Genomic DNA, 15,409 nt, shown 5'->3' with positions numbered 1-15,409 from the left:
CGAGCAGCTATTTCAAACGTGAAGCTTGCATCAGATTGTGCAAGGCAATGCTCTGGTCACTTCAGTCCACTGGCAACCGAAGCACACAGTTAAAAGGTGATGGCCAAGCAACACGAGGCAGCTCATTATGTTCACCCAGGAGGAAAGAGGTAGATATTCCAGATGATGGACAGAATGGACTGAACTGACCAAATGGCTGTCAGGAAAGGAAATTTTGATGAAGCTGAATGATCTAATACTTCAAAATACAAGCCAAAATATTAAATACTTTATGTGAGAATTATTTGCCAAATAATTACATTAATATCACCTTATGCAATTTAATCGTATGACAATTTTCTGTGTAAAATGTATCTTGTTCAGATATTTTCATTGAAAGCAAGACAAAAATGCTGAACTTAATTACATGTTATATATATATATATATATATTTGCAGTGTAAATACTTTTTGTATGCATGCATGAGAACAATAGTGTTATGTTAATCATTCTTGAACCCAGTGAAATTATACTTCTACATACTTGAGCATGAAATCTAGAGCACTGTGAACATAATGAGTGTCTGTTTGAGCAGCGTACTGCAGGAACTCGGTGGACGGTCAGTGGTATGCCTACGATGACAGCAGTGTTGAGCCGGTGCCTGAGGGGGAAGTGTGCACACGTGGAGCTTATATCCTCTTCTATCAGAGACGAGATGCCATCCCATCCTGGTCTGCTAGCTGCTCTCTACAAGGTGAATGCTCATCTCTGCATCCCTGCCTTAATGTATACACACACTGCTAAGGGCAAACAAACAGAAATCATACTAAAGTTTACAAGAATCTGCTTATGTAGTTTTGTTTAGTGGATCATTTCAGCCTGTCAGGTGTGTGGTCATTTCATAAACTTTATACTAAGACATTTAAGATTCAACTTTGAAAATCTGCTATTAAGTTTGTTAGTATGTTCACCAAACAAAATGCAATATTGACTGCTTTTATTTTTACATGTTACTTCACTATATATTTTTTTTAAAATTCCACTCCTCAGAACATGCAAATAGTTAGTAGAGTAACTTTATTTGCTATGTATTTTATGCAAACAAAGTAGGCAATAGGGCATTAATGTTTTACTGTAAATGAATGTTGCCTTGGTGAGCATAAGAGACATCAAAAACACTAAAAAAAATATCACCAACCCCAATCTTTTGAATGCTAGTGTGCATTCTCAAATTGCAAAGTCACATCCAACCTCTGGGTGGCTCCAAGAGCTTTTCCACACAGCTCTCTTCTACTTCTCTTAGAGAACCACATCGAAATATAAACACAGAAATGCAATTGTATGTATTCAGCACTAGTCCAAAGTCTGCCTGGTCACTGTGTAGCCACGACATGACCTTGGTGCCGGGACAAGAACAAAACATTTCCAGGAAGGACAAGGCACAGACATGGCTTCTCTGTTCCAGTGTCTCTGCCTTCCTTTTCCCTCTCCGCTGAAGTTACATTATATAAGACTTCAACAAATCAAATCTACACACTCATATCACAAGTCAAAAGAGTGGAGTTTTATTGTCTAAAGAAGTTATTATGATGACTGTATGTGTCCACTGAAGCAAACTGAGCTGGCGTTTTCAATTCATTCTCTATGTGAGGTGAGCAGCAGGTCCACACATCAAAAAGTCGAGCAATTTTCGACTTTATGTAAATGAGAGGTAAAACCGCTGTGTGCCAGTGAATAGATGTGAGATGAATGCAGTGGTGTCTGTCTGAGCTCTTTAAAATCTGCCTGTAGTGCTGGTCCATTCTGTGCTTAAATGTCATTTTGCTAGATTAAATCAGATTTCAATGCATTATGCACACTTTCTTTGTAGCTTTGAGTTGTGTGTGAATTGTAGACCACTTTTAAAGCAGCTTTGTACATGCAAACTTTACACACGTCTTACAGTGTTTCTTCCACACCAGTGGAAACAAACACTACCATTCAAAAATTTGGGGTTTGTAAGATTTTTTTATATTTTCGAATGAAATCTCTTATGCTCACAAATCTAAAATATCTGTTTTCTATTTGAATATAAAATGTAATTTATTCCTGTGATGATAAAGTTGAATCTTGAGCATCATGACTCCAGTCTTTAGTGTCACATGATCCTTCAGAAATCAGTCTGAAATGATGATTTGATTTTATGTCGAAAACAGTTTTTGCTGCTTAATATTTTTGTGGAAAGTGATACATTATTCAGGTTTCTTTGAATAGATTCGAAAACTAAATTTGTATAGCATTAGTCATGTCTTTAATGCAAAATAGTTTTTTGATATATTTATATTTTCCATATTGAAGCAAGGCGCAATAATTTATTTGCATATTCTGCTATATTTTTGGACATGGTGATTTTTTTTTTAAATGTTTCAAGTTGTGCATTTTACTGTTAAAATGCAGTAAACTTTTTTTTTTGAAGATATATGACTCTATGATATATGAATCTTTTGTTATAATTAATAATGATATTATCAAAAGGTGCTGTAATTAAGGTGCTTAGGTTTCTCCAGTGTGGTAGTAATCAAATGGATCTGTTATCAGCAGCTCTCTCAGACACACAGTAGAAACGAGTTCTGTGAAATCTGAGTTAAACTCTTTGAACTGTAGTGAGCAGCTTCAAGCAACAGTTCAAGATAAAACCGTTTCCACAAACATGAACCCGAGAGTTGAGTTAAACCATTACCTTCAGTGTTCGCTGTTGTGATTAGAGCAAAGTCACATAATTCACATCCAGATAACGCACCTCAGAGTATTTATGCATGAAGTCAAAAACGTTTAATTATTTCATTTTGAAGTTGGATATGTGCTTTGACACATTTATCCACACATAGGTTAATGGTTTTTTTTACTTGCAGCATGATTCCTCCAGTCTTCAATGTCTCATGATCCTTCAGATATCATTCTAATATGTTGATTTGCTGTTCAAGAATAATTTCTTATTATCAATGTTGAAAACTGTGTTGTTCTACTAAATACTTTGGAGAAACCATACTAACCACACTAGTTTTTCAGGATTCTTAAAATGAATTGAATGCAATCTTTTTATACATGTAATGCCTTTACTCTTTTGCTCTATTCTATGCATCCTTGCATAAAAAATGACCAAAAATAGAGAAATTCTGTCATCATTTATTCAAACCTGCATGACTTTCTTCTGTGGAACACAAAAAAATATATTTTGAAACATTTCAGTGTCTCAGTCCTCACAAAGAAAGTCATTGGAGTCCAGTGATGTTTAGATGATGTTGCCTTCTTCAAAGTATCTTGTTATGTGTCCTGCAGAAAGTCATATCTTTTTGAGATGACATGAAAGAGTTTTCATTTTCTTGGGCAAACTAACCCCCTAAAGTGAGCCATAAAAAGGGGGACAGCATGTTCTCTGGGCCAGACTCAGACATACAAAAACAACAGGTCTCATATTAGAAAACAGTTTAAATTGTAATATTTCAAAATTTTACTGGTTTACTATATGTGATGTAAAAAGTGCAGCCATGGTGAGCTTAAAAGACAAAAAAAAAAGCAATCTTAAAACATGTGGCAGTCACATAAAAGGTGCACTAAGTGAATTTTGTCCATCTATGTTAATAACGGAAATCACCAAAACAAACATGCTCCTTCACTTTTTCCACCACTGGAAAGCTGTCCCAATATTAACCCGGGTCCTCCCTGTTGCCTGATTGTAACCCTTCTTTTGAATGTTTTTTTCCTTTTTTTTTCTTTTAATGTGCAATCTCTAGCTATCTATAGTCGATCTCCTAATATCTGTCCTGTGCACTCACTGAGCACTCTTTCTCCCTATCATTAATAGACACGCCCCTTACTGCTGATTGGCTGCAAGTTTGTTTTGGGATTCGATCTGACACTGTGGTCAAAGAGTGATTTTCAAATATTGCATACTGCACCTTTAATAATGAAGGTTAGATAAACATGCAACTCTGAAAGGTCATGTCTCAGGGCATCACTTCTTCTTTCAACTCGTACGAGACATTATTTCATTTGCTGCAATTTTCTCAAGGTCTGTTTTGTGAGGTTGTTGCACCAGCTGCCTGCCAGCATCTTGTGATCATTTGTATGCATACGGTTATTCTTGCTGGATCCATTCCATCTCATCTTCATGAGTTTTAAATGAAGAAAAGTCTCCCAGATTCAAAGGTTAGAGCAAAGTGAGAACCAGTCCCTGTTATTTTCATGCACTTTAGCACAAAATGTTTCATCATAAAGCATGAAATAAGTATGTTTACTTATTTCCAAATAGCTAGCATTCAACTACATGTGCATTTCGGTCTGTTATCAGAAAAACCCAGCAGCATTTTGGGTTGCACCTTATTTTACAGTACGTGTACTTACATGTACTTATATTGTACTTACAGTGTATTTATCTAAGAAAGTTCTGGTAATACAAGGTAACTACATGGGGTAGGGTTAGGTTTAGGGGTAGGTTAGTACCTAGTTATTACATAGTAATTGTTATTACTATAATAAGTACATAGTATGTACATGGGGAACAGGACTGTAAAATAAAGTGCTACCGCATTTTGACTTGCATGAGTGGAGCAAAGTTGACTAAGTAAGCTACTTTTTACCCACAGGTTCCTCCAGCTCCTCTACATCAGACCACTGGCTCATGCAACTGAACACAGACAAACAAATTTCAAATTCAAGAAGCAAGCTGCCCAACTCATCTCCAGCTCCTGAGCCCCAGACACCACACATTCCTATCATCCATGAGCCTCAAACTAAAGATAGAGGTCAGCATATTCTTGCTGTATAACCACTACTTCTATAGAGTTTTGAGGTCAAAACCCAGAAGACCAATTTGTCATGGGTTGCCTCAAGATTCCCTTAAGAAAAACATCCAAGTATCATTAATTTATATTAACCACAGACCTTGCTTTACTCATTAACTGAAAAAAACTATAAAAAAAGCCTATAGAAAAATCTTGAGGGAGCCAGCAGCAAATTAGTCTTCTGGGTTTCAAATGATTTTAAGTCATTTTGACTTGAGTGGTTTTGTGCATTTAATGGAAAACTTCATTTTTATTAACTTACATTAACAAAGATTAGGAAATACTGTAAAAAAAATGTATTGTTCATTATTTGATGTTAGTTAATGCTTTAAAGTTAACTAATGGGAATTAATTGTACAAGTGTTAACATAAAATGTTACACATTTATGATATAGTACATATATTTAATAATATATTTACAATTTTATATTGTTTAAAACAAACAACATTTATTGTTTAAATGTAGCAAATAAAATGTGAAATAAAATTAATTTGAAAGCTGAGACATTTAAATTAATTTAATAAAAAATAACGTGTAAAACATTTCTCTACAAACAGTTTATTTTGGGATGCACGCATTAAATATGCATTACTAGTCCTCAGTTTTCTGGTTTTAGATGAAGTTGAGCTGACACCATTTGTACGAAGCATCCGGGGCCACAGTATGAGTATGCGCTACCACTCCAAATCCAAGACAGGCCCAGGCAAAGTTCTTCCACTGCGTTGGTCATTTGCTTCTAAGGACCGCAGAAAGCCCTCCAGCATCGCTCCACAAATCGGAAATGATGAGCTGGTGGAGTACCTTGAGTCTGGCCGGCGGCCTCGATGTACCAAGGAGCCCATAGTAAGTATCGTGGCTAGTCCTTCACAGGTCAAAGCCCAGCTTTGCAAGGACAATTCTTTGAGTTCCCCTAGCTGTGGCAGCAGTGTGGAGCAAAGTAGTTATCAAGGTCTGGATTCACCCAGACTGCCCGAAGGCCAGAGCAGACCAACAGCGAACCTTAACGGCATCACGTCCAATGGCTCAATGGCCAAAAACAGTTCAAAAAGCAGACAGGAGCATGAAAGAACTCAGGCCAATAAGTTGCTTCAAAGTTCCCCTACTGTGCTTTCCAATGGAACTAGCAACAGTGCATCTCATGAAAGAGACTCCACTTTAAAACAGCTACGAAACAAGGTGGCTACGACAAGCAGGACTCATCCCAGTCAGACTCAGATGGCCACAGGGGAAAGCAGGAGCAAAGATGGCACCGCCAGACTGCAGGATAAGGAGGTGGGTCATGTGAAAACGCTTTCCAGCAAGAGCTTCGCCAAACTGTCTCTATCTAATGGGGCTCTAAATGGAAAGGGTACTGAGGTGAGGAAGACTGGCACCGCTCACAAGTGCACCAGTAAAGTGATTAACGGCAGAGAAAACCAGATTTGTTTGAGCACAGCTGATATAAAACGCGCCCACAGCTCATCCAGTATTCAGAGCAGGCTAGATATGACTTTGAAAAGGACACTGTCTCTCCAAAGAAACGGTCCCTTGGTGCCGGCCCCCCATAAAGGACCAGCGGTAGATAAATCCTCCTATGCAACACTACAGAGAATCAGATACAGCAGCACTTCACTTGGCAGACAGAGACCTGTGCCCGAGTCCTGCTTCTGATGGGTTTCACCTTCACTGTGGGAAATAGTGTTTGTAAATATGTTTTATGTACGACAGCATTTAAATACTGCATACTATTGCTCTTTTGCAAAACTTAGTGAGGACTGAAAAGCATTTAATGCACGTTTCCAAAGCCTAGTCAAAAGGCTTAAAACGCCACGTTTTCACCACGTTTTCAAGGCAGCAGGCAGACTTTAAAGAGATTGCGGTCCAATAATGCATTGCATCAAATTCAGTGAACAAATCCAAGACAGGCGTAAGAGTCTTCATTTTCTACCCACATAAGAGCCATTGAGGACCAAATGGATTAGTTTTGTTTTTATGGTAAAGCGCCACTGAATACACATAAAAAGGAAGAAAGGGGTGAGCTGTAGCCCATTATCATTTAGAGACATGTACCGAAGCGGCTCGCTGTGAACAGAGCTGTTTTTGACAAGGTAAGGAATTCATTAAGGAATTTTAACCAAAGTATGTTGCAGATGTTTCATGAACACCCTAAAGAATCATACCAACCTGTGGAAAATGGGTTTTCTAATATCCCCTTTAACTAGCCTATATGCACCTTTGACCCTGTAGACTTTTAGAAAATAACTTAATTAGTCCATTTACTGTGTCTCACCAGACTGTCATTTCAAGCTAATTATATGTTATGTATAATGACATTGCTGGAATGAAAAGGACAGTTTGACATTTGGAATAAATTTTCAGACTCTTTTGTTTTACTAAGTTTAAATTTTTAGCTAGCATTATATGTATCATATATAAACATTAACATATTTCACACTTTTTGGATAATTTGATAAAATTACAGCTTGATCTTAAATTGGGCAAAAAAAGAAAAGTTACTCTGCTCACAAGTGATGTTTAGCTTGCTACTTCCCCTTTATTTTGTAACACATCTGATTTCACCTCAAGCTATCCACTGACACTGTTGTCTCCTGAGTATCCAGGTGCAAGTATCCAAGTGCAAGAACTAAGAGAGTGAACCAAGAGAAAACATTACCGTCTACAGCCGCGAGAGGGTGCTCTATGCTGCTCAGTGCTCCTGTAGCCTACGCTGAGAACATAGAGCGCCTTCTCGTGGCTGTAGATGGTAATGTTTTCTCTTGGTTCTTGGTTCTAAATAAATACGACTTATAGTCCAGTGCGACTTGTATATGTTTTTTCCTCATCATGACCTATTTTGGGACTGATGCGACTTATACTCAGGTGCGACTTATAGTCCGAAAAATACGGTAAATGTCAGAATAGAGGTCTGCTTTATGTGTTTAGTGAACTGTCATGTATATTTATGCGAGTGCCTTTTTGTAATGATCTCAGGAGAGAGATCGTTACCTATTAATATACATGCGCACACCTCACCTCAGATGAAATAAATCTACAGAATGTACTCGGTTATGAACGTAACCTCAGTTCCTTGAGATACTGAATGAGTACTGCATATGGGGGGAAAAGCTCCTTTTTTCCTCGATACTATAGCCTTTTTTCAATAACGCAGTGCAACTGCACTGCCATTGGTTTAATCTGTAAACTTTTTTAAACCAATGACAGCACTGCATAGCTGTGCGAACCTGTGGCAATGCAGTGCACCAAAGCCCGCCAAAAAGAGGAGGGCGAATGGCTATATAAGCAGGCAAATCGCCAGAGGAAATCAGGTCATACGACTGAAGCAACGACACTGAAGCTGCAGCCTCGTGGCATGGCATATAACGCAGTACTCATTCCATATCTCAGGGTACCGAGGTTACGTTCATAACCGAGTACGTTCCCTTACTCTACTTCACTCATACTGCATATGGGGAACGAATTCAACTGTGCCGTGCCACGGTAGGAAATGACAAGACTTACCTTGGATACCTTGGGGTCAAGGGGACAAGTGAGAGGGCGTTGAAACCTTTACACTACACTGCTAACAGGGAGCTAGCTCCCTGGAGGTAGCATGATGACGGAGTCTGATAGAGGCTGTTGTCTTCATACCAAAAGGACCCAAGCATGCAAGGTCGGGATGTCCAGGTTATAGAAACTGAGAAAAGTGGACGGCGAGGACCAGTCGGCCGCCTCACAGATGTCCTTGATAGAGACACCACTAGACCAGGCCCAAGAAGAGGCCATCCCTCTAGTGGAGTGGGCTCTTACTCCTATGGGGCACTCAAGGCCCATAGAGGATTAACACAGAGTGATAGCATCAACTATCAAATGCGAGAGGTGCTGCTTTGAGACCGAAGACCTCTTGGTGCAGCCGGAACGGCCGAGAGGGAAATGACCTGTGCTCTGAATGGGGTCGAGAGCACTTTAGGGACGTAGCCATGCCTGGGTTTTTAAATGACCTTCGAGTCATTGGGCCCAAACTCAAGGCATGCAGGGCTCACCAAGAGGGCCTGCAGATCGCAGTAGCAGTGTAGTTTTGAGTATTAGGGGTCGAAGATCAGCTGACCTCAGCGGATCAAAGGGAGGTTGTAGAAGGGGCTCTCGCCTGAGCAGTGGTGTGTAGCACATCCCCGGGAAGGCTCCCATCGAGGGACCATAGGTGTGCAGAGCCCAGAGTTCCGGCTGTGGAAGCCAGATTGTCCTGTTGGCCTGAGAGAGAAGGTCCCGCCTCAGGGGGATCAGCCATGGGGCTTCTATGGAAAACCTAAATAGCTCCGAGGACCAAACTTGGCTCCTCCAGAGTGGGGCCACTGGGAGGACTCTGTGCTTGTCTTCCCTGACTCATCTGATGACCTGAGGGATCATAGTGGTCGTCCTCTGCTCCGCCAAAAGAGACGAGGTCACTCGCTTCAGCCGAGGGACGCTGCTCTGGGCATGAGAAGAGGACGGGGGACGGCTCTCTCATAAGAGAGGGTGAGGCACGCGGGTGCTGGGCCGGTGTGAGCTCAAACAAATACATGCGCTGAGCCCCTCTACCGCGCTGTCTTTTCCTGGCCGGCTTGCAGGAGGAAGAAGAGAGGTGAGACTCATGCTTTCACAAAAGCAGCAAGAAGTCTCAGTGAGCATCGCCTCAGCATGGGGTTTTCCCAGGCAAAAGACACACTCACCGTGGCCGTCATCTTCATGCAGAGGATTTCTGCATGTGCCACAGCTGTGAAAACGAAGTGAAAAGAGCAGTGAAAACCGCTGGAAATTGCTCTTTTAGAATCGCCGGATAGTGGCAGGAGATCCGCTGAGAAGTGGCCAGAAGTGGGAAGCGGGCAGCTCGGGAACGGTGCTAGAGAGCGGCTGTTTGCAAGAGCGCTGGCGCTGCAGGCAATCAGGCGATCTCAGCTGGTCCGCTGCTGTGCCTCTTCGACAGTGAGAGTTCGTTCCAGACGTTCAGTAAGGATCCAGCGAAGTGAAGTCGTCACTGAAGGAGTAAGATCTGATTTTCTCTAACGATTTGCCTGGTTATATAGCCATTTGCACCACCCATTTTGGCGGGCTTTGGCCCGATGCATCGCCACAGACTCGTGCAGCTACGCAGCACTGTCATTGGTTTCAAAAAAGTTACAGTACAGTTTAAAAGTACAGATTAAACCAATGGCAGTGCAGTTGCACTGCGTTATTGAAAAAAGGCTTCAGTATTGAGGTAAAAAAGGAGCTTTTCCCCCCATACGCAGTATGAGTGAAGTATCGAAAGGGAACGCACAAACATTTATTCATCTCACTCCCACAATATCCCAAACTGCCCTAAATGTTTCACATCAACGTGCACCTTCTTCACTGCTAGATTCACTGTTTGTTTTTTGACGGGAAACTTTGCGAGTACAATCAGATTTAATAGAGCATGTCCATCCCATTATGAGTTTTAACAGGACATTCGAGTATCAGATGGAAATTGAGCATATAACTGCAAAAAGGATCAAGATGTTGATGCCGAAATGTAGCAATATAGTCAACATATATTCAAATAAATAAATATAGAAATATTCAATAAAGTGAAGGTAAAAATCTCTCTGATTAACTACCATTGTATGATGCATCACTTGAGAAACTAACCAACTAGTAATAGTTTCCTGAAACTATACTATTCTGACAACTCAGGTGATAAAACTCTCACATGGTCCAATTTGTAACTCTCAGAACATTCCGAGCAAGTTGTCATCACGAGTTCTGAAGCATGTGAAGGGTTTGGTGTTGATAGTATTGCCATAGAAAGACATAATTCAGCTCCGAGTGGAATGTCACTTGTTGTCATCTCAGAATTACAGTAATTACAAGATGGGGTGAACGCAGCTTAAGACTTGTACCACGTGACCACTGTACTGCCGCAGATTCATTCAGGCCCCGATCAGGCACACCACACTGCCTGACTATTTTTAATTTATGAGTGCACTGCATTTTTTTATGCTCCTAGGCAACTACTGAATCAGTTTTCCTGTAAATCTAATCAAGGATTATAGCACAAGTGTCTTAAAATCTTTGGTTTGCTGTTGATTAAACTCTCATATTAGTGAAACTTAAAATATATATATAGTCCCGGGTAAACCGCGACCAACAACTGTATACTTCTGTATACAACTGTATACTTCTGTCACCACAATAGAGTGAAGTGAAAGTGACATTCAGCCAAGTATGGTGACCCATACTCAGAATTCGTGCTCTCCATTTAACCCATCCGAAATGCACACACACAGATCAGTGAACACACACACACACACTGTGAACACACACCCGGAGCAGTGGGCAGCCATTTATGCTGCAGCGCCCGGGGAGCAGATGGGGGTTCAATGCCTTGCTCAAAGGCACCTAAGTCGTGATACTGAAGGTGGAGAGAGAGCTGTTCGTGCACTACCCCCACCCACAATTCCTGCCGGCCCGAGACTCGTACTCACAATACTTCGATTGGGAGTCCAACGCTCTAACCATTAGGCCATGACTTCCCTTGAAGGCCTGTCTCTCCATTCATTCAATTGGACAGTGGGAAAAAAACATGTCTGGGCTCATAAATGGCACGCAAAATGCTCACTACCAACAGAAAATGAATATGACGTCACGCCGCGTTGAGTTCTGGGAAACTTCTTTGTGTATCCGCACACTCGCAGTCATCTTGTGAATTAGCAGAACTTGAACAGAGACTGTCTGAAATGCTGAACATGAATAATGCTTAATGTGGCTTAAAGTGATAAAGACAAAACTATAATGTATATCATGTGCAGATAAGCATATAATCCCAAAATATGAATGCAAAATGTTTTCCTCTCAAAAAGAATATGCATAATGCACAGAGACAGTGATATTAAAAGACCACATTCTATACACACCTTACTAATAAAGCATGCTATGTGCAGAAAAACAGACCCCAAAAATGAGCCCAAAATTGAACTTTCAGTATCATTATCCTAATCCATAAGAGAGGTGGTAGTGCTTCTGGGTCTTTCATCCATTCTGTAGCTGTCAGGTCATGCAGGTCAATGTTGTTGATGTTAAGCAGTTTCTCTAAATGCTGCTTGAGCCCCTTTCCTTTCATGCTCTCCTTTTCCATTTCTTCCCAAGAAACTGTGACATATCACGAATAAGCAAACCAATATTAAGTTGCTCTCACTCTATGTTGCTCTTTCTCTTGGTCTCACTGTCGAAGTATCCAACAATAGTTTATCCTACTAATATGGCGATGCCTTCCCAAAACGCACCATAGAGTGAAAACATTGTGACGTAACTCCTCATTCTCAATCGAAAATTTCACCCAAAAGTGAAAATTACCCCATAATTTACTCACCCTCAGGCCATCCCAGGTGAATATGACTTCTTTCAAACTAATACAATTGGAGTTATATTAAAAAATGTCCTGGCCCTCCCAAACTTTATAATAGCAGTGAATGGCTGATGATATTCATTAGTCCAATTGAAGTCCAATGAGCTGCATCAATCCATCATAAAATGTTTTCAGGAAACCAAAGTATTGAACTATGTTGGTAACAACTCAGCTAGCAGCCACAGTTAGCTAATTATGTTTTTGAGTTAGCTAATGTTTGTTTTATTTTATTTTGTAAGTTTTAAATATGAATATCATTCAGTCACTGTAACAGAAGTCATTGCCATGTGACAGAGTCTAATTGGCAAGCGATACGTGTAATATTACTGAACTCTGTTCCGCCACTCACATTAAACAATTCATTAAATTATAATCCCAGTGCACTTTCCTGATCTCTGGAGTGATGTGCTCCAGTATCACTGCTCAGTCTGAATATGATAATGGTTTATGTGAACTGTTCACCTGAAATTAGACTCCCTGTGTTATTGCTAGTGCACACACAACCTGAAGAGCTGTGCTTATGTAATACTTAAAAAGCAATGTATTGAGATTATTATTGGATGTCATGATTACGGAGGACATATTTTCTCATCTGCTCGTGAGAGATTTCAGTTTTTTATTCTTTTAAGTTTTTGTAACAGACATTTTTAATTGTCTTTATTATGTGTCTGTATTATTGTCTGTACATATGCTGAGATGCTTGTCAGGTAGCAAGAGATCAAGCAAGTTGCTAACACATTGCAACTGGTTTTATTCTTAAATTTTTAAGCACAACTTTTCTAAACATTTTTAATGAGTTGTTTGTTCTGCTGTAAAACAGATGCATTTGCACCTCAATCAATAAATCATTTCACTGCCTCTAAGATTGTCATTCCTAACATGCCATGGCTTTTATATGACGCAACATAGTCTAAATATCAATACAATTGTACGCTGTGAACATTGATTATTTTGAGAGATGGCAGCTATATTGCAAATACAAATAAAGCATTGTGGTCAATGAAGGTGCTATTGTGAGCAGCATTATTGCACTTTAAGAGGACTGCAAACTCAAGCGTGGCTGTTTTTCTTTGTCATTTTCTAGTTATATTTTTGTGTGTGCGCGCCATTTGTGCCACTGCAATAACACCGATGTTTTTTTGGTTACATACATGTGTTAACTTTAGTTAAATGAGTAGTTCACCCAAAAAATAACATTTGCTAAAAATGAACTTCAGGCCTTCCAAGATGAGGATGAGTTTTTTTTTTTTTATTACGAAAGATTTATTGAAATTTTATATAACATCAGTTGCTCACCAATAAATCTTCTGCAGTGAATGGGTGCCATCAGAAATCACATCCATCATTAAGATGTTTGATTTAAACAGTCACTTCTGACCAAAATACCCAGTGGTGTCAAAAGTATTGGCATTCATTACTCAAGTAGAAGTATAGATACTAGGGTTTAAAAAGACTTTTGTAGAAGTTGAAGTATCAACTCAAGCTTGTTACTCAAGTAAAAGTGTAAAAGTACTGGTTTAAAAAACTACTTAAAGTATAAAAGTAAAAGTAATGTAAGAAAAAATGCCATTAAGAACAAAAGCTTGGGCCGTGCCAGAGGGGCCTATTGTGCACTACCCCACCTCTCAAAAAAAAAAAAAAAAAATTTTCTAAAGGCCATAATGACTATAATGTTATATTAAAATGTTCATGTTGAAAAATTTGTGATGCACTAGGGCTAGGCTACCTTTTTTCAGCCGCATATATGCCCACTGAAAATGAAAGCACTTTAGTACAATGCAAATACATTAAAGAGCTAGAGATATGATGACTAGTTGCCAATAACTATTGTTATGGTGCAAAAAGTCAAACTTCAGAGGCATGTCATCAATAAGCTTTAATGGAATGTAAATGTACATCCAAGCTTAGCTGCATGAATCTGCGAGGGGAATGGACAAGAACATTGGTGCAGGCTAAGAAACAATTACTCTTGTGTGGTTGACTATTTACAATAAATATTATAGTGCTGTCAAAATGAATGATTAATCCACATTGTTAATCAAAAACTAAAAATAACTCATAATCCTGATACCTTCTTGATCGATAGCTTCCTGTATTCGGTACATATGTCTGCTATGTCCAGTGTTCGCGGTTACAAAGTTGGTAAAGCCTAGTTATCACAAAATTGTCAATCGCGTCGTCATTCGCAAACGATAATTTATTAAAACGTCTCGCTACCGAACTAGCTACAGCTTAATTTGTGGAGGATGAAGAGAAAGCCCCCATTTGGTAAATGAGCCAGTGAGAAATAATAACTTTTAAGAAGGGTCCAGTGCCTTTTTTGATACTTTTAAAACAGTACCGGTGCCTAAACGGTGCCTTAAACGATACCTAAAAAAAAATAACCTAAAAAAACTATGGATAACATTAGAGAATATTATAAATATTTAAAATAAATCCATAGCTTTCACCTTGGATGCTCTCATTTCCCAAGTTGTGCTTCCCTTAATAAGGCTAATAAATGTATTTCACAATCTGGGTCATTATTTAATACAAAAGCACACATAATGTTTATACTGTATCTCTGTCACTCACTCTGATATTTAGTTAAGATGAGTGCTGTCTGTCACTGTCTTTAATCAGTTCTGTGTATGACTGTATGCTCATTCTTTATAAAGTAGCAACAATGTCGTTTTTAAAATACAGTACTGTGCAAAAGTTTTATGGAAAAGAAAATATAGTATTTTCACCCCAAAAAGAGTGTTTTAAGTCAGTTATTTATATATTTTGCTGTAGTGTGTCCTTAGGAAAAATCAGTTTGCCATTAATTTTAATAATAATCTAGTGCGATTTTGAATGCACAAGCAGTTTGACGACGGCAAAATGGATGTTTGGAAATATAAACTGATATTTAATACTGACACACCATCATGACGAACACCATTCTTTTAAGTGAAAATACTAACGTGCCTAAGACTTTTGCACAGTAGTGTATTAAGTATATTTAAATAAGAGTAATTAAAGTATGCGTTCGTTCATATGTGTTAAGGGCAAGATTTTCGCTGGAGGAAACGGCTGTGATGAGCGCGCGGTGACAAGCGAAAACTTTATACTAGATGAGATTCTCATCATGAGAAACCGACTGCTCACTCGTGACCTTTATGACAAAGAACTGCACAGATACGGATATTATAACAATCTATCGAGAAACACACACATTGTGTCCTCTGTCTCTGTTTGAGCTCGCAT

General features: G+C 39.3%; 1 protein-coding gene across 1 annotated transcript in view; it reads left to right on the top strand.

Moving 5' to 3' along the window:
* Window positions 1–13,185, top strand: part of LOC127945971 (ubiquitin carboxyl-terminal hydrolase 43) — a 74,123-nt gene extending 60,938 nt beyond the window's left edge. The window contains exons 13-15 of the mRNA XM_052542192.1: window positions 575–733; window positions 4,605–4,763; window positions 5,420–13,185. Coding sequence (XP_052398152.1) covers window positions 575–733; window positions 4,605–4,763; window positions 5,420–6,453 — 1,352 coding nt within the window. The 3' untranslated portion in view covers window positions 6,454–13,185. The remainder of the gene's footprint in view (window positions 1–574; window positions 734–4,604; window positions 4,764–5,419) is intronic.
* The last annotated feature ends 2,224 nt before the right edge of the window (window positions 13,186–15,409 follow it).

Source organism: Carassius gibelio, chromosome A3 (assembly GCF_023724105.1).
Source record: "Carassius gibelio isolate Cgi1373 ecotype wild population from Czech Republic chromosome A3, carGib1.2-hapl.c, whole genome shotgun sequence".
NCBI lineage: Eukaryota > Metazoa > Chordata > Actinopteri > Cypriniformes > Cyprinidae > Carassius > Carassius gibelio.
The sequence above is the reverse complement of the archived record's forward strand: the minus strand, read 5'-3'. Positions and strand labels throughout refer to the sequence as shown.